General features: G+C 41.3%; 1 protein-coding gene across 1 annotated transcript; it reads right to left on the bottom strand.

Moving 5' to 3' along the window:
- Positions 1-367: 367 nt before the first annotated feature.
- Tas2r38 (taste 2 receptor member 38) lies at positions 368-1,366 on the bottom strand. The gene has a single exon (XM_047562249.1). It carries the CDS (start codon positions 1,364-1,366, stop codon positions 368-370), a length of 999 nt encoding a protein of 332 aa, XP_047418205.1.
- Positions 1,367-19,989: the final 18,623 nt, after the last annotated feature.

The raw sequence follows: 19,989 nt of genomic DNA, 5'->3' as shown, positions 1-19,989 counted from the left end.
GCATCAGTTTTGAGAAAGAGGGTTAGTAGTCACGTTAAAAGCAAGTCATATTATCTTGAGATTTAGATATCCCTTAAGAAGAGGTGCTTTCACATGGTTTGACTCAGACCAAGCAATAATTAACTGTAGCATATAAAGGATTTACATTGAATATCTCACCTCTCTCTCTTGATCATTTGATCATACCAACCTCTGGAACCAACACCATTATACTTGCCTAGACCACTTACACAGCTTTAATTATTTCATTCTTCTATGAGTGAGTCCACTGATGTAGAAGGACTTCCAGTTATTTTTATAGAAGGAATCTGAAGGCTTCATGAAGAATCAGAGATGCATTCATGAAAAGCCCTTCTGATGCCCACTCTCAGCAAAATGTCCTGGGCTCTGTCTTCTGGTCTGTCCTTACCTTTAGGCATCTCTGAACCCAGAGTAGAACGGTCCTCATGGCGCACCTCAACTTGGCATTGCCTGAGATCAGGATGACTGCATGTCCAGAGGGGCAAGCTGCCATCGTGCCCACACAGACCATCACCCCAACCTTGCTGTGCCACAGCATCAGTAAGGGCACCGAGAAGAAAGCAGCACAGAACGACACCATGTAGAAACAGAGAAAAGAGACCAAGTGCATGAGGGCTTTGATGTGGGCCTCCTGGCTGGAGTCATGAGAGCCTCTGGTTCGGGCTTTCATTGTTCTCATATGACTTCCCAGGGAGATAACCAGCAACCCTGAAGAAACTAGAAAACATAGGAAAGCGGGGATAGACCCCACATTGCAGAAGAGAAATGAATAAAAGAAATTCAGTTTGGCAATTGGCAAATTGAGTTCCGTATTGTTCATGGATAACACAGCTGTGACTGTGAAATGAGATCTGCTAAAAAAGTCCCATAAACAGAGGGCAGTGCAGCTGCAGGAGAAAATAACAGCACACAGGAGCACCTGGGGGATCTTCCTAGAGATCCAGCCTGTGCAGCAGAGCAAGAAGGTGTTGGAGAAACGGACAATCTTGGAGCAGTACAGGAGACTGAGGCAGGCGGTGAGCCAGAGGTTGACCTGGTGTGCAATCATCCACAGCATAATGACGGTTTGGTAGTTGTGATTCAGTGGGTCTTTCATCTGCTGGAAGAAAGTAAGCTGGATGGCTCCCAGAAACAGCAGCCCATGCAGAAAAAGTCGGGAGATGCTGAGACACAGCAGCACAAGGTCACAGTTGCTCAATGGCTGCCTCTTTACCACATCCCTAAAGTTCACCACGAAAATGAATACATTGCCCAGGATCCCCATGGCAAACTCCAGGACTGAAAGGAACAGAAATGCAATCTTGGCTTCATAGGACACAGTTGAGACAGGAGTCAGAGTCACCATGATGCTTCTTCTCTTGGTGACTGCATCTTTTAAGACTCAGACACCATTCAGCAGAGAAGGGTAAGAATACATTATGAACCAGGACCTTTCTTTAACCAAATACCTAGATCTTGCCCTGGTTCTGTTCCAAAGTGGGTACACTAAAAACCCTGACAGGAAACTTAGAGGGCTCTGGTTGCTTTAGAATGTTTCTTGGATACTCGTGAAGGCTCATTATGACTGATGGTTGTACCCTTTGGAACCATGGAGAAGCTCTTGGTAAATCCAGGTGTTCCTGTACAGCAGCCTCCCGGAGGACCACAGTATACCATCAGGCATGCAAATAAGATGGGGTCTCAGTTTTCCAACCAGATAGGGTCCAGTTTGCATGCCCATCTGGACTTGTGGGAGTGGAAATGAGAGTTGGATTTGCTTATAGGTTTCAAGGAAATTGGCAGCAGGCAAAGCAGATATTTTTGGTGAAGTAAGCTTTGAAATAGTGTCTCCTTCCATTTGCATTTCTTCTGTCACCTCAGAGGCATGACTTACCATAGAATATGTCAGCACCAACAGGTGACTGCAGTTTTAGTTGCCATTGCTAAAGGCTTCATTCAGCCATCATTGTTACCCTAGACCCTGTGCTTGACAAGAGGGGTGTTGATATGAGCAAGATGAGCACCTTGCCATGAAGTCGGGGAGGGGGGGAGCAGTATCCAGCCTGGATTATTGCAGAAGCCTTTCAACTGTTCTCTCTGCTTCTCATCCTCACTCTCTCTTAGTCCCTACAGTGGCCTATGGGTCTTTCAGGTGTCATCTGGGATACTTGCTTTTCCCCTTCCTGAATGCCAGCCATGGGGATTTGTCATGTTCTGTAAGCTCACCAAGCACTCTCACTGCTGGACCATTCCATTTGTACTTCTCATGACCTGAATTACCTTCTGTGCTTCAGTGTCTCACTTGCTTCTCAAAAGGTTACTTTGCCAGAAGGACTTTCCCCAACCATCCTATGAATGGCATCCCTTACCCTATCTTGGGTGCTTACTATAATATTGAACCTGTTTTATCTTTCTGCATATATTCAATCATGTATTGCCAGTATCCATTTTCCCTACTGAAAAATGTAAGCTTTGTGAAGGCACTTACTTATTAGCCACTCAATACATATTTCTGAACAAACGAAATTTTCACAAAACAAAACATTTATAGTCTGTGGGGGTACATTTATAATATAATATTATATTTTTAACATTCCAGGGAATAGTCTAACACAGATGGTTTTAATTTTCAAGATTTAGTTTTCTCCCCTTTCAAACATTTCCATTATTTGTTACCCTGGGGCCTTCTAGCATCTGGAATTCTCCTTGATCTCTAAAGGAATATGGATGGATTTCACAATTACATTTGAAAGCTCTGTAAAAATTCAGGCTAGTTACTCAGCAGAGATGGAAGAACTGATCCTTCAGAGACTGAATGTTGTTTTCTAACATTTCCCCAAATCTGGTGCCTCCCTTCCATTCCTGCAGATGCTTTAACTTCTCAACTTCTTTTTCATTCACTCGTGATCTGTGTTGTGGGTGAATGGAGATGGAAGGAAAGGAGAAATCGACTGGCTCTGTCTTTGGTGTTCTGTTCAGGCCAAGATCACCTTTTCTCTGAGTTTCTCTTTCCTGTTCCTCTCCTTGCTCAGCCTTGCTCTTCACTGGGCCCCTGGGCCAGCTCTGCACAGCTTCACTCTGGGTGTTTTCTGAGGGTTCTGTGTGGAGAGCACAGGTTCTGGAACTCTTGAGTGAAGGCCTAGCTCTGCCACTTTCCCTCTCTCTTTTTGATCTTTGTGAATCACTGAACCCTTTCCAGTCAGCTCATGTGAAATGAAGGTGATGATCAAAGTAAAACCCGCCTCAGAGCATCGCGAGGTCGACCTAACTGACACAAAGGGCATGCTCGGAATGGTGACGAGCGCGTGATGTCAACAAGTGTTGGCTCTGTGGCCATCGTTCTGACGTGTCTGTTCTCCATCTCTGCCTCCTGTCCTTCTCCTGCACGTCCACTTAAGTGTTCCTTAATCCTAGGGTTGCATGTGCCGTCCCCTTTGTCTCTGTAGATGCTTCATCTTTTTCACATTTCCTTTTGACTAAGGATTCTTACTCTATTTATAAGCAGTGGTGCAAATTAGAGGTTACTAAAAATGTCCACTACTCCTGTTTTATTTTGAACTGTTTATGCAGATATTCACATAGTTTTTCATTGTACATCATCACGGAGCACTTCCGTTGTATGTACTTCACTGTGGCTGTTTTGTTTGGGTCATTCATTCTTATAGAATGCCCAGAACTCTGACCTTTGTTCTGCATTTTCCATCGCAGCTGACTTTCTCCTATTCCTCTCTATGGCTTTGTACCAAAGGCGTTTAGGAAAGGTGCTAACTTCCCTAAAAATCCTAATGGAGACCACTTGCTACTGCGCTACCAGAGAAATACAACCACAGTTATAACAATTCAGAGCAAAACTATAACCTTTTACATCGAAAATCAGTGAAACCCTTGATGTATATTGATTTTGAGCATCAAGTTATACTATAATTTTGCAGTGATTAAGGGTTCTTTCAGAGGCAATAGCACAAACCCTCACCAATATCCCCTCCATTTGAGTTCTATGTACACAGTATTTGGGATTATGTAAATAATCTCCTGTTTAGTCTTTAGAAGCTGGTGTTACTTTAAGAAAAAGAAATTGGTGTTATTTGAAAACTGGTTCACTCAGGAAGCTGTGACCAGTACAACAAATGGCAATGTTAAGAAGAGCCATGACAGGAACAAAAACTTCACTTCCTCAAATGTAATACGAATGGCAGACACTTTAATTTTGCAAGTAAACAAATGTTGAGAAGTCTGTGAACTATACAAATTTGTGTTTAGTCATTTGCTGCCACTTATTTTTGGATATCAGAATTGAATTCTTTGGATTGATTTCTTTTTTAAAATTCCTATTGACTTAAAAAAAAAGAATATAATTACAAGTAATCTCAAACCTCATTCCCTTAAAATGCATTGCTTGAAGTTTCCAATGACTGGGTAGAGGGATACTTAAAAGTCATTTATTAAGAACCAGATATATTCTGGACACCGTGATGGACACCAAAAACACACAGCTAAATAGTGGGGTACAAGAGGCAGAGAGAGACAGCAGTTTTGCACATCTCAGGGCTGGAAGGAAGGGAAGTTGTCCAGAGAAGTCTGCCTAGAAGGGATGTCGAGGTTGAGAACTGAAGCACGAGTAAGAGACTAAGCGTTTTATGATAAGTGGAGCCATCTAGCAAGAAATTCTAGTAGCCCTAAAATTTAAAGACTAGGTGAATAACAATCTAATCTAACAGATGTTTTAAAATATCTGGATGCAAAAAACAAGATTAGTTGCCACCCTCCTTACAAATGTGGGAGCGTGATTGTCAGAAGACTTGGAGTTGATAAATAAGCTATAGTTTGAGATGACAATCTATAAAAAGATTAGAGATCTATAACTGAACTGGATTCATATTATAGCTAGAGCGATGTCAATCATGACTGGCATTTTTTCCTGTGCTTCAGTCACCTTGCCACCTCATTAGGAATGTAGTAGGGATCACACTAGTGACAGCTCAATGATGTAAGAAAAGTTACAAAATTCTAAAAGGCAAAGACACAAAGGGGACCTCCCAACCCAATGCAAAGGCCAGCAAACAGAAACGTTTTTACCCTCAGAAAACTACACACACACACACACACACACACACACACACACACACAGGAGTCACTGGGAGGAGAGAAGAGGGTTCTTTTCCTTTGTTTTTGGAGAGGATTCTGTGAGTTGAAGAGTTGAGAGAGAACATTGGCGTCCTCCTAGGATTTCCTTTGGAGGAAATTGTAAGGTGCTATACTAAGAACCTCTGAAGTCTGAAGGTAGTTTTGAATAGAGGTGGAGATTCTGAGGGCAGGAGAGATTTTGAGGGCAGGAGGCTTGTTGAAGTGCCTTGAGCCAGAAGGAGAGGGCAGGACACAGGTGTCTCAGGTCCCTAGGAGTCAAGCAACAAAGCAGACTCACTGTTCTAGGACACCACCTGATGGTCTTGGACATGAGCAACAATAGCAGACTGATTTGGTGGCTGCTGTGTCAAGCCGGTAAAGGGAGTGGGATGTGCACTATCAATGTGCCTGGAAGATGATGCAGTGACCCTCCCAGGAGAGGTGGTGGTCCATTGAGCTGAGCAGGTAGGTGCAAATGAACATTGCCAAGAAAACAAACAAATGAACAACAGATCCTGACCACCATAATCCATGAAACCACTTCATCAGGCAAATTCACCAGTATTAACCTCAAGCTAAAAGACAAGAGGCACCTCCTCTGCCCTCAAAGGACATACTATGGACACAACCAAAGCCCCCAGCACCTGGTGATGACACCAGCATCAAGGAGAGCAGAGGATGATTCTGGGTGAATAATCAGGTGCGTTCCACTTACATCAACTCCTCTCTCACCTTCCTTCTTGTATGGAGTATGAGAAGAATTCAGGTCCTAAAAACTAGAGGCACAGGTTGTAGGGGAAGAAAACCCTGAAATTAAATTATGCATGGTTGCAGAAACCTCAATATCTGGTTATGCAAAGCACTGATTAGTTTAATTTTAAAACTGACAAGGGGCTAATTTGCTATACGTAGATTGGGTTCAAAATCAAACAAATATGTATAATTTTGATAACAGTGATTTTGCTTTGAGCATCTCTGAGCTCAGACTCCTCAGTCCTGGCTGCCTCTGTGCACCCCTTGCCCAGATTGTCCAGACTCAGAGTAAAAGGGCAGAGATGGACAGAGGGCAGGGAAATACCAGTGAGGTGCAGAGAAAATAAGACAAATCAACTGAGACTGTGAAAAATGTCAGTTGATGTGTGAAAAAAGCATATTCCTTAGGGAAAGAGGTTCTTTTATTCTCGAGGGAAACCCACATTGACGGCTTCAGATAGAGTTAATTTAAAGAAACTTTAATATTAGTGGGATAGTCAATTGACAGGAGTCTGAAACTGAGGAGGTATCATTCTTTTTTAAAATTAAAATGTATATTTCTGTTTTTTGAGTGTTATAATTATACATAATGGTGGGATTATTCTTACATATTTGTACAAGCTCATGGTGTAGCAATGTAATCTAGTCATTATGGCTCCCCGGTAGTTCTCCTTTCCCTCCCATGAGGAGAAACCATTCCTAACAAAAAGTCCATGGCCCTAGTGGAAAGCACTGAAAACTGGACTGGCACCTGGGAAGGAGCTGGGGAGGAAGGAACCGTGTTTCAGGAGCAGGACGGAGGCCTGGTGGCTCTAGTAGGGGGCAAACCTGCAGCGGCCAGCTCAGGCTGGGCGTGTGGCTAAGGAGATTCTTTAGCTTCTGTGTGCATTAAAAGATAACGTGGCAGGTGATTAGCTCCCTCTGTCCTCCACCAGCTGACATTCCTCAACAGGGGCTGGATTCATTTCTTGTACTGGGGTTAGGGAGACAGCAATAGAGAGGCTGGAGACCAGTGGGAAAAGACAGGTAATCTACTCTAAGCAAGCACGGAGGCCAAGGAGGAGTCCCCAGGTCTCCAGTTTCTCCAGGTAATCAAACAAAGAAATAGGTCCTGGAATCACTAAATTTTCTTGGAAGTTCAGCCAGCCTTGGGCGGTCCTCCTCTCATTATTTAATACTCCCACTAGGTGGCGCCAGAGCACTGTGAAGTGTGCAATTCCTGGCCTGCTGGCTGTGCTGGAGGGTCCCAGCCATTTTCTTTTTCTTTTTTTGTTTTTGGGTGCTGGGGATCGAACCCAGGGCCTTGTGCTTACAAGGCAAGCACTCTACCGACTGAGCTATCTCCCCAGCCCCCCAGCCATTTTCTTTAATCAAGCAATAATGCGATCCTGTGTTTCACATAAGGAAATTTTAGACTGCATTTAATGCTATGCTGTAGGCCGGATATCCTTTAATATCATAGTTGCCTCGCAAAGAATGTAATGATGCTTCCATTTTACTAATAAGAGAGTGGAGTTTCAGAAAGGTTAATTAGTTAAATATATCAACCAAATTCACCAAACTAATGAGGAACTAGAATTCTGACACAAGATTTCTGATTTTCTCTAAGCCTAACTACCATCCTGAGGTTTGGGGTGGAGAGGATACTCTCGTTTTGGTGAGATGCCTGGTAATAATATTCTTTCCAACCTCAGCCCCACTGGAACATTTGGTGTTGGGTGAGCCTGGTTGTTGAGTCCTTGTGAGCCACCTCAGTGTGATGGAGGGAGGAAGCCAATAGCTCATCCCTTCCCAAGAGAGAGAAAAATTGAGTGTGGGTAAGTTCATACCTCAAGACCACTATTCTGGTTAAGGGAAGGAGGGGATAAATCTCCTCCGACTCTGGAAAATAACATGTCTGTCTACCTAGCAGGTTGACATAGCTATTAGTAAATAAAGGAAATTATTCAGAATTTCTTAATCAGATCTGGCACGAAATCTTCTTTGATTCCCTTCTTATAGGATTCCTCCATCAACTTTGCTTCCATTACCCTTTGTTCATACCACTATGGTAGCACTTACAGAATTTATTAAAATATGTATTTTTTTTACATGTGTGTATCCTCATTTACATCAAGTTCTTCAAGAGCAGGGATTATGTATTATTCTTTTTTTTCTCCTCATTAAACAAGACACATTAATTTGAATTTCATCCCTTTATTGATCATTCTATTTAAATCCAAGATAATGATTTGACCAACTTTAATGTCTTAGGGATATAGTATGTAGGTCCTGTTTGAATCTGTCTGAATCCACTCCTGGGATTCAAATATGTTTTGTATACTGAAGATGAAAGGCTGAAAGTCTGTCAGGAGAATACTCATCCTAAGAAAAGAGAGAACTGGGCAGTGAATCTTGGCCTGCCTACAAAACTGTAGCCCTCAAAAGTGTAGGCACAGTTCTGGGGAGCATGGTGTTTATCATGAGTCCTTGTCCTCTATTCCAGATCTATGGACTTCTGTCTGAATCCAAAGAGAGGGGAATTAAGTAGGCTCTTTTGGCTGCATGGAGCAAAGTTCCATCCAGGTGATCTCCAATAATGCCAGTTTATTACTATATGCTACACTAAATAGTTCTCACTGCTCACAGTGCCCCACGTCAGGAAATCAGCATCACTAGGGGATTTGTAAGATGCTTGAAGGCTTGGGTTCTATATAAACTCACTGCAACAAAAACCCTGAAGGTAGAGCCTCACAGTCTGTGTTTTAGCAAGCCATTCAAGTGATTCTGAGGCATTCTCACATTTGAAAACCACTGGGGCATAAAGAAAAACAAAGAAATTTGTCAGAATCTCTGTGATAACCACACCTCACAGAAAACTGGAACATCACTTGCATACTGGAACTTTTGTCAGGATCCACATTATCCTCTGAGCTCTAGGAGTCAGCTGTCACTCACTTGAATGCTGCACCGTAAAGGAGATTTAGACTTTTGTTAGAAACTGAAGAAAGACTTTGATGGTTTTAGATGGTATAAGGCTAACACCCCAGGAACCCCAAATCCAGCTCTGCCAATTACTCTCCTTACATGAGAACAGTGAAGTGGAGGTATAATGTGAGTATTACTCTCTTAAAACTGAAAGCGATCCCTGAAGACTCCCTTTGGCAAAGTTCTGCTACAAGTTGGGTTGGAGCATGCAGTAGACCTAGGCAGGGTCCACACACCCGACTTGCCCTTCTGCCCATGGTGAATACCGCCTATTGCTTATGCAATATCAACTCTCTCCTCTTCATGACCAACAGAACTCCATATTTATTGGGTATGTCAATATTCCCAGCTTAAAAACAAACAAACAAGCAAACTGCATTTACCATCTTTCTTCCAGATAGAAGCTGCTGCTGAGACATAAGAAAAACTAGTAGGGTGGAATTTCTTAGAAAACCCCTATTGCTCTTCTTTCTTTCTTTGCCTGAACTTGCCTGAACTTCCTTGTTATACAGTTGGACTCTAACCATGAGGGAAAAACCCAAAGAATCTCAAAATTCTCACCATGAAATCCTTGACCAGCAATTTCCCTCCTTCAGGTTTTCCATTATGTGCTAAAGGTAAACTCCTCAAGTCCTCGAGCCACGGTTCTTAGATCACAACTGTTGGAAGCTGAACACAGTATGAAATCTGTAATTTGGGACTAGAATGCCCAAGAGTGTGGAGAGAGGGAGAGTGAGAGTGAGAAGTACACCTGGGAGAGACACAGGAAGAGTCCTTCCTTACCCAGGTACTTGGAGGAGAGAAAGAAGAGATAACTTGCCTGCAAGGAAGGTCCTCAGTCTACTTGCCTGCAAGTCTATGCATACAGAACCAGGAAGTGGAATGGAGAGGTCAGCCTGCTTCCTGTCTAGATTTGCTGGTCACCATGAGGCAGAAAAAGGGAACTACAAGAGAGGAAACAAAAGAAATAATCTCTCTACCTCCTGCTTTTAACGCATACTGTTTTTGCCACAAGTAATTGTCAAAGGGATATGGGCAGAATGGGATGAGTCCTCAGAGATGAAGTCAAGGATTCTTCTGCCCATCTCTTATTTCTGTTTCTCTATCTTTTTTTGTGGGGAGGGTACTGGGAATTGAACTCAGGGACACTGGACCACTGAGCCACATCCCCAGCCCTATTTTGTATTTTATTTAGAGACAGGGTCTCACTGAGTTGCTTAGTACCTCGCTTTTGCTGAGATTAAGTCTTTCTTCAGTTTCTAACAAAAGTCTAAATCTCCTTTACGGGAATTTTGATTACCTTTGAACTCACGATCCTCCTGCCTCAGCCTCCTGAGCTGTTGGTCATGTGCCACCACACCCAGCTGTTTCTCTATCTTTTCATTTTATTCTTGCTAATAATTAATTCTGCTAACAAGTATCTCTATGTCTTACATTGAGAAAGAGAACCTGTGAGTCTAGTTGTCATATAGGAGGATGCTTTATAAGCTGCCAATTAAGAAGTGGCTATCTTTGGGTGAGGTGCCCATCCCTGTTACAGTGAACATTGATACCAACATGGAATCTTCTGATTAGGCACATAAAGAAGACCACTTTCCTTGGCAGGATCTATGGGTAGGGATTCCTTTAAAGGAACTTCTGAACCCATTTTTAAGTTTCATTTTAAGCACAAACATGAGCTAAGGGAGAGGAGATTTTAAGTAAAACTGACAGAGCTATAAGATCTTGGATGATAACCAACCCTGCTTTGTTAATCTCTAACAGGGATAACATAAAACGGTAAGTGAACACTGTGTAGCACTGGTTTTTCAAAGGCTCTTTCTGGCTGATGCCAGAGTTCAAGTGGTGCCCAGGTGAAGACAGCATGGACATGGTTGGTCCTAAGGAGCAGAAAAGGAAAAGAAGTACATGGGGGAAGGACACCAAGTCAGAGAATAGGGCAAAAATGATAGAGCTCACACTTTGGCATAGGATGTTGTCAGTAAATTTAAGACATTCATTATATCTTTTAACAGTTTTCCTCTGGGTGTGAGACTGACAGAAAACATACTTAGCAGGGGCTCATTATAGGGGAATCTCTGCAAGATTTAGTGTTTTATATTAAAAAATCATATAAATTTGTGTACTATTCTATTTATTGTCACATTTTTCATACTTCAATTTTTTTATTATTGGGAAGACTTCTTCTGCAGTGATCTTGGATTAAAATCAAATTTCCAAGAAAATGCATTCTGGGTCTCCCAGTATGCTACCACGTACCTACGGGGGTACGTGTGTGTCTCCTGGGCTAAAAAAGTATAATTCTGTGGGGATGCCACAAGTCATAGGGACTTTGTGGATTTCTGCAGGTCCTACAATTGTGAGTGATTATAAAAGCAAGAAAACCCACAGAAAACAGGAGAATAATTTGTTGCTGATAGGATAAACTGGAGTGGTTAGAAATTTTCAGGGGTGATAGTGGACAATGACAGCTGTCATAGCAGGGCTGGTAGGACCATTTGGTTACATAGCACAGAAACTGACTAAAAGTGAGGGCCTGGGAGGTGGCGATGGTGATGATGATGATGATGGTGGTAATAGTGAAAATACTTCTGGTGAAGAAACAGAAGAGTCACATATGATTAAAGATTAAGTTGTACATCAGCCTTCACAGAAACTGCAAAAATACTGGTGGTTCATTGTTCTGCTTTTGCTTCTTGAGGCTTTGTACTAGTTTGTTTTTCAGGTAAAACAAAATGCCTATGGCAAGTTAACTTTATAATGAAAATAATTCTATTTATCTCATAGGTCGGGAGACTGAAAGTTCAAACAGCATGGCGTTGACTTGGCGAGGGCCCCTCTGGTCTCATCACGTCATGGCCGATGGCATCCTGGAGGGTTATAAAACAGGAAGAGGGAGTAATCACAAGGTGAGACAGAAAACCAGAGACCAGGGAGGGGCTGCTCTTGCTCTTGCATAACAACTCTCTTGAAAGAACCATGCGGAGTCCTGTGAGAACTGCTTTAATTCCTTTCAAAGGCAACAACTCCAATGACTCAACCACCCCCCATTAGGCTCCACTTAAAGGTTCCACAGCTTCCTACCATCACATACTGGGCAACAAGCCTCCAACACACAAATCCTTAGGGGACAAACTATATCCAAATTTAGTGGTATCTTATTTCTGATATTCTCTACATGTCTATTCCATTCTCTTTGGGGCAAACAAATATTTATTAAAACTCTTGAATTTGTGCCTGGCAATTTCATGACATGATCCTAAAGATGGAATGCCCAGGACAATGAGAGTCAGACTTTGTGTCAAATCCTAATTTCTGTGATGGAGCAGCTACTTGGGAAGGCTTGATCATTGCTCTAGTGCTAGTCCAGTCGGCTGGGATGAGAGGGCCAGAGTCATGCTGAGCTGTCCTTGCAGGGGTGGGCCGTGCAGGTGTCCTCTGGGAAGCATCTCCCTCTGAGTGAGGGTGGTAGATAACTGATAGAATTTGAGGTTTCTACTTTGGAGCCTTGGTAGTAAGTGAACTTCGAATTTGTTGAATGAATGAATGAATGAACAAACAGCCTGAAAAGCAGTTTTCCAGATTTACTGACTTCAGGCTCTATGAGCATTGGATTATAAGACTGAAATTGTTAGTATGAGTTCAGTTCTACCAACATTTGAGTGACCTTTATCAGGTCACCTTTCTTAGTTTCTGTTTCCTGATTTGTAGATGGAGATTAAAAATACCTGCCCTATCTCTTATGATTGGTACCGTCAAGGAGATGGTACAGATCATAATGTTCTGAAGGCTGACAATTATCAATGGTTTTATTTTATTGCTGACATGTGAATATTAGGTAATGTGTCATTCCTAACAGCCCTCTTTGGACTCGTACCTGTGTGTTCCTGCTCTCCTGTCTGGGAGGGTAGAGGTGAGGAAGGGCGTAAGACAGTGTAAAACTGCGGAATAGCAGCTGTTTCACAAGAGCAGGAAGTGCTGTAATGCTCTGTGCATGTTGGTTCTACTTTAACCTTCCCCTAACATTTCTGGGCAGAGAAGTTGCTCCTACTCCGTTCAGCTCCTTTCTCCCCTTCCATGATGCGAAGGGCTTATATGAGAGACCAAAGAAGGAAAACCACTTGGCTGTGATAAAAAGAAAGAGGTACAATTTAGAGTTTGTAGGCTATGGAGAGTGGGAGGTCATTTTGATAGGTAGGGGATATAGATGGCATGTGCTTGAGTGTATGTTATGTGCTGTGTGTGTGTGTGTATGAGAGAGAGAGAGAGAGAAAGAGGGGGGGGGGAGGGGAGGATAGTATGAGATGGAAGTCTGGTTTTCCTCCACAGAGTCATAGAGTCGATTTAGTGTAGAACGTACTGACTCCACTTGTTTATCCCAGAGGTCCCTAGAGGAGAGACCACCTCCTTTCAGCCCAGTTCAGCCAGGCAATTTTAGGACTTGATGACCGGTAGGAAAAGGTCTTAACAGAACTTAGCTAATGATATTTCTGGTTGGTATTATTTTATTCTAAGAAAAGATAAGTTGGGGTGGATCTGGAGGGCCAACATTGGGTATTGGGTGCTCATTATTTTCTCTTAGGTTCACATTAAAAACATATTATCATCCTTAATTTATAGATAAGAAAATTTAGCTGCTTAAGTTATGCATTAAATGAGTAGAGAATCTGATATTCAAGCCAGGCTTGTTTGATTTCAAACCCCATGTTCTTTCTGACACTATATTCAGACTAGGAACCCCTCAACATTTATCTAAAGATTTAACATGGGAATACTCTCCAAGAAATTATCTATCTTTTTTTGAGAATTATATTCAATAGTTTCAAACTGAAAGGATACTTCAGGAACAAATAACCCACCCATAGTCCATTGTTGGTAAAATCCAGACAGATAAGAATATTATTTTCTAAAAGAGTCTTATTCTAGGAAGGGAGAATCCATGAACTCATGTTAACTGCAAGGAGGTACACACTAGGCCTCTGTCCCTCTGGTCTCCATAGTCAAAATAGACTCCTCATGTAGGTTTGGCTTTGATGGAAAGGTTGAGAGAACTTAGGGAGTGGGAAGCTGGTGGGTGGCTAGGCTCTAACCTTTTAGGAGAATGCATACCTATAAAACAGAACAATATATTCTTTTTTTTTTTTAACCTTTTTAAAAAAAATTTATTTATTTTAAAAAATTTTTTACAGTATGCATTTTGATTCACTGAACACAAATGGGGTACATCATTTCATTTCTATGGTTGTACACGATGTAGATTCACACCATTCATGTAATCACATATATACTTAGGGTAATGGTGTCTGTTTTATTCCACCATTTTTCATACCCTCCCCATTTCCTTCTACATAATCTAAAGTTCCTCCATTCTTCTCTCACCCCTCTCTCTACCACCCCCATTATATATCATAATCCACTTATCAGGGAAAACATTCAGTCTTTGGTTTTTTGGGTTTGACTTATTTCACTTAGTATGATATTCTCCAATTCCACCCATTTATCTGCAAATGGCATAATATTATTCTTCTTTATAGCTGAATAATATTCCATTGTGTATGTATACCACAGTTTCTTATCCAGTCATCTGTTGAAGGGTATCTAGGTTGGTTCCACAATCTAGCTTTTGTGAATTAAGCTGCTATAAACATTGATGTGGCTGCATTACTGTAGTATGCTAATTTTTAGTCCTTTGGGTATAAACCAAGTAGTGGGGTAACTGGGTCAAAAGGTGTGTCCATTCCAAGTTTTCTGATGATTCTCCACATTGCTTTCCAGAGTGGTTGCACCAGTTTGATTGAATGTACTATTAATAGTTCAGGAAAGAGAAATATCAGAATACCAAAAACATTGATGGAGTGCTTACTATGGCCTCTGTATGATGTTAAATGCTTTGCATGCATTCTTTCATATCTTTCTCATAACTACATAACATTACTCCATGGACATGCACCTGGTGCAGCTTCCAGAATCTATTGTGCATTTACACTCGTAATTCCTGGAAGTGTGGGGGAAAGTAATATTCTTTCAGATTAAACACCTGGATAAGCATATAATCCAGAGTTTTAAGTTTTAAAGAACTCTGAAGTCCAGTTCATACTTATGATAACTTTGGGCATATTCTTACCTGTGATGGTTCCTGAGGTTCACAGATGTCTTCTTGCCAAAGCACTAGGACCTCTGTATTGTGGCTCCAGTGTACTTTTCCAACCTTGTCCTTGATTGTTACCCACCTGTCTCCCTATATGTCTCTTTTTACAGTAGTTTCCAAAACTGGCCCTGTCCCTTCCTCTGTGCATTACAGATGCTCTTCCCTTGACCCGAAATATCCCTTTCAACGTCCTTTTCCACTCTCAAATGGTTGTGCCTTCGATTTCTTCTTTGTTGCTCCTGATTGTGTGTACTCTCTTCCTGATAGCATTTGTTGGTATTGTCTTCTCTTTTGTGTCATAGTAGCAAGCCACTTTAGACACCACAGTATTTGTGCCTTGATCTTGCCTAAATCCTCTTTTCTAATCCAAGGATTTGGCACTAAACCTTTAAACTGCAATAATCAGGCAACATCACAGTTGTCAGCATGTAGTGCAGGGTCTTTTGCAAAGTAGAAACTGGATAATTTTTCTTTTATGTAAATTAATGGTAACCTGATGTGTTTGGCATCCTGATTTAGGGTAGAATGAGAGGCTGGCAGAGTTGAAGGAGCCTGAGATCTGGAGTCTAGGGTCTGGGCTCCAGAGGCAGAGCATCATAATCTTAATTGTAACTGACACTTTTTGGGTATTTATGTAACACTCAGTGTTTCGCTTGCTTTTCTTGTTTATTTTATAAGTTTATTCACTAGGTACCACTTTTACCGTTATTTGAGTTAAGGAAAAAAGACTTACTTGCTCAAGTTCCTCTGCTAGTAAGCAGACCTGGGCTCTCAGTTCAGATCTGGACCTTCTAGTCAGCACCCATGCAAACCTCACAACATTCCTGGATCCCAGTTTCGTCATCTGTAGACTGAGGGGGCTATCCTTGGTGGTCCGGCCCACATGGGCTTTGGAATGGGGCAGATGTGCATTGGGAGCATTTTAGACACTGTGCCTTGGGGCCATGACGATGTCAGCAAGGTGATACAGGCAGAGATCTTGGCACCCTGCAGGCTTCCATGCAAACTTAGTTTTCTTTTCCTTCCTCTTGTGGCACCAAATTCTTTGATTCCATGATGCCAAAGGCATCCAGTGCTCCTGAAGGATGGGCTGCAGACTGATTCCTGACAACATTCTCACTAGTAGTTGGTGAAATGAGAACAATAAGGACACGGTGGTGAACTTTCCCAAAACACAAATCGATCCATCTTGATTGTGCAAGTATGTGTCCTATGACACAATCACGGCTAGTTTCTCCAGGTGAAGCACACTATTCAAAATTTATATATCCAAATATTTCCTGAATTTTCACTGGAACATAAAGGCTAATATTCAGAAATAACAGCAGTTGAATAGAGCTTTTAAAATTATGTGCAGTAAAATAGTAGGTTTTTTTTTTTTCTAATTTCCAACATGTCACAGACTAAGAATTTTGTAAAATTTTAGATTAATTAGTAGGAAAATAGAATGAAAAATCAAGGATATACAAATACAAGCACCATTTAAAAATAATTAAGGTCGGGGGTGTCAGATTACTCTGACATTGTTTTTAAAGCTTCTCAACACACGTCTTCAATTTCTGTTCTTATTTCTTTGGGCACTGGCAACCACACATTCATGAGTCACGCTTGGGGGCAGCCTAGGGAAGCCTCTGACCTTTGTTGAAGAAGGCCCTCTCTGTGATGAAGCAGGATTCTCAGCCTGGGTTTCCTGGATATAATTTACAGAGTCCAATGAACTTGGAAGGGGGAAATATTGACACATTGTTTTCTTTGGTAACCTCTAACTGAAATTGAGCATTTCTTTATAGTACAAAGTTAGGCTGTGTTAGGTACAAAGTTTTTAGTACAAAGTTAGGTAGTGTTAGCAGTACACTTTGGTTCCAAGAGAAGTGACATTACTTTCTTGTCACATATTTGAGATAATATTGAAAGATTGCTTATGTTTATCACTATTTTACAATTGGCTTAGCTATCATACCTGTTGCTGTATTTGTTGGTCAACATATTAAGGAAGCACATATTGCAATTAAAAAGTGTAATAACTGTATTTCAGTGCAATTGGTTCCCTTTGTATTCTTATTTATTTTATCTTGCACATTTACAAATTCAAGTCTAAGCATGTCTTTAGCAGATACGAGACTGCCAAAGAGTCTCCATAGCATAAACAATCTTAACAAACATCTTTGGTAGAGGCCAGAAAAGAAAACTTATTTTATTATTATTTTTTATATATCTTTTAATTTTTTACACTGCATTTTGGTTCATTGTACACAAAAGGGGTATATCATTTCGTTTCTATGGTTGTACACAGTGTAGATTCATACCATTTGTGTAATCACACATGTTCATAGGGTAATGATGTCTGTCTCATTCCACCATTTTTCATACCCCCCTCCCTCTCATTTCCTTCTACATAATCTAGAGTTTCCCCATTCTTCTCTCACTCCCCACCCTCCCACCTCCATTATACATCATTCTCCAATTATCAGGGAAAACATTCGGCCTTTGGTTTTTTGGGATTGACTTATTTCACTTAGCACGATATTCTCTAATTCCATCCATTTCATTTGCAAATGCCATTAATATTATTCTTCTTTATGACTGAATAGTATTCCATTGTGTATATATACTAGAGTCTCTTTATCCATCCATCTGTTGAAGGGCATCTAGGTTGGCTCCGCAATCTAGCTATTGTGAACTGAGCTGCTATAAACATTCTTGTGGCTGTGTTACTGTAGTTTGCTGCTTTTAAGTCCTTTGGGTATAAACTGAGGAGTGGGATAACTGGAGAATCCTCAGAAAACTTGGAATGGACCCACCTTTTGATCCAGAAGAAAAGTTTTGAAAACATTTTCAGAACAATTTCCTTGGTCAAAGGTCAGCAGATTGTGGTTCTAGTGTCAGTGGGTTCCTGAGAGATCAGGAGTCTTAGGAAGAACCCAAGTTCTTCTGGGATCCTGGGTCATTTAATTCTCACTCCTTAGCTTTCAACTTGAGTCATTCCTGTGTTCTCTGGACGTAGTGAAAGGTCTACCATTGAGTGAACCCTGAGGGACTGGAAGGGACAGAAAAGGTCCTGGAAGGTAGCTTCCCTCTCAAGTCTTAAGGGTGTTCTCCTCAGAGGAAGACCTTGGTTACTAATTAACTAACAATTCTGATCCTGGAAGGACATCAGGGCAGTGATTTGCATTTAAAAGCCATTAACATTTTCTTGATAGGCTAGAAAACAGTTACCAGGGCTTAGTTGACTGTGGATTGCACTCCACTGCTTTTACTTCTAAGCTGTCCTTCAGAGCTGAGCAAGAACAGCTACCGGAGGCAATGAGGTATGTTTGTGAACTGTTTTCATTTATGACTACAGGAGTGGTGTGTGTGTGTGTGTGTGTGTGTGTGTGTGTACATGCACATATACAAACTTGTGATGATCTCCTTAGGTCAAAATGCCCTTGTTAATTTGTTACAGACAAAAATAGACAAAAACAATAACTAAAAAAATTAAGTTAAGCACACACACATGAAACAATTCAACTCTTTTATCTTTTTTCTCTGTGTGTTTCTGTGTGTGTTCATGTGTGTATTTCTGTGGACCCAGGCTGGGCCTAAAGGCCTAATTATACCCAAATATGTATGTTTATGTGTGTCTGGTGGGGTGTGAAGAATTATTTAATATTGAGGGTAAGGCAGCAAGTAGAAATTCTTTTTGATTCTGGAAATATGACAGAGGAAGTGAGGAAAAGGAATTAGAATTTGGGAGTGATGGTGAAGAATCTGGGGACATTCCTTCTAAAGGGATGTTGAGCTGTGATTGAGGAGTGGTAATCAGAGAATCAACTGTAGTCAGGAAATTGGGAAATATATCATAATTTGATATACAGGATTTGGTGCCTGTATTGATCAAAGACAGAATTATTTTTAGAGAAGAGTCAGAGGGGATGTATGTGTGTATGTGTATGAGTTGCTGTGTGGTGGCAGGTAGGAGCAATTTCTTGTGGAGTCTAGAAGGAGGTCCTGAAGGGAAACACATATTTGGACTGGTAGTCACTTATGGAATAGACTGGAAATTCCCTGGGAAGAAGGGAAGGCAATGGGCTCCTGTTGACCCCTCTCTGGCAAAACCTTAGAAAGAGCCATGTCCTTACTTGCTGCTAAAGTTTAGCTGGACACCACTGGGTATCTCTTTTCAGAATGGTCACTGAGTGGGAGAGGAGCATTACTACTGGGGAAAGGGAGAGAGGTCAAGGTCAATGTCCATGAGTTTCACTAGAAAAGGCTATACTAGTAGGTTCCTGATGCAGGGTCTGAACAGTGGCTTTGATGTTCCCTGAGACCTCCAGATCTCTCCCAGCTGTTTACTGGTCTGGAGTCACCCTGTCAGGGGACAGAGAGTGTTTGTGTGGAAGTACACAGGGAGAGTGTGAGAGGGAATGGTCTTTGTGCTGAGACCAAATGATGTGGAATGATATTCTGTCCTATACCTAAAGTTTAAGACAGCTCATCACTATTTTGATTCCACTTTCAGAAAATGCCAGTGATTTTATCAAGCATTCTTTCAAATATGAAATTCAGTGAGCTAATAAAATCATACACTGTTCCAGAAGCATGGGATACTACAGAGTGGATGGACCTAGAAGAAGAAATTTTCATTTAAAATTGGTTCATATGATAACTGTGGAGTATGATGAGAAAGACAGACCCTTATACACCTTGGACCGGGGGTCACAGAAGAAGATAGCTACGTGCTAGAGAAGATCCCTTTGTAGTTCAGGTGGGGAAACTGAGGCCCAGAGGGGATAAGTGTTTTTTCCCCCGCAAGGTCACATAGCTGAATAGGGTCAGAGCTGACTCTTAGATTTCTGCACTTTGGATGTGACTAGATTTGCAAAAAATTCTTTACATCTTTTTTTTTTTTCAAAACTAGAAGACAATGGGCCAGTTCATAAAATATTGCCCATTGTTTTTGAATAGTTATGTTTGCTGTGTTCTTCTTTGCTAATTATTTTCTTGTTCTCTATAAG

This window comes from Sciurus carolinensis, chromosome 8, assembly GCF_902686445.1.
Source record: "Sciurus carolinensis chromosome 8, mSciCar1.2, whole genome shotgun sequence".
Lineage (NCBI taxonomy): Eukaryota > Metazoa > Chordata > Mammalia > Rodentia > Sciuridae > Sciurus > Sciurus carolinensis.
This window is presented reverse-complemented; position numbering and strand designations above follow the sequence as displayed.

What these genes read in the sequence shown, in the direction of transcription:
- Tas2r38 (XM_047562249.1), bottom strand. Translation starts at nt 1,366, where the DNA reads ATGGTGACTCTGACTCCTGTCTCAACTGTGTCCTATGAAGCCAAGATT.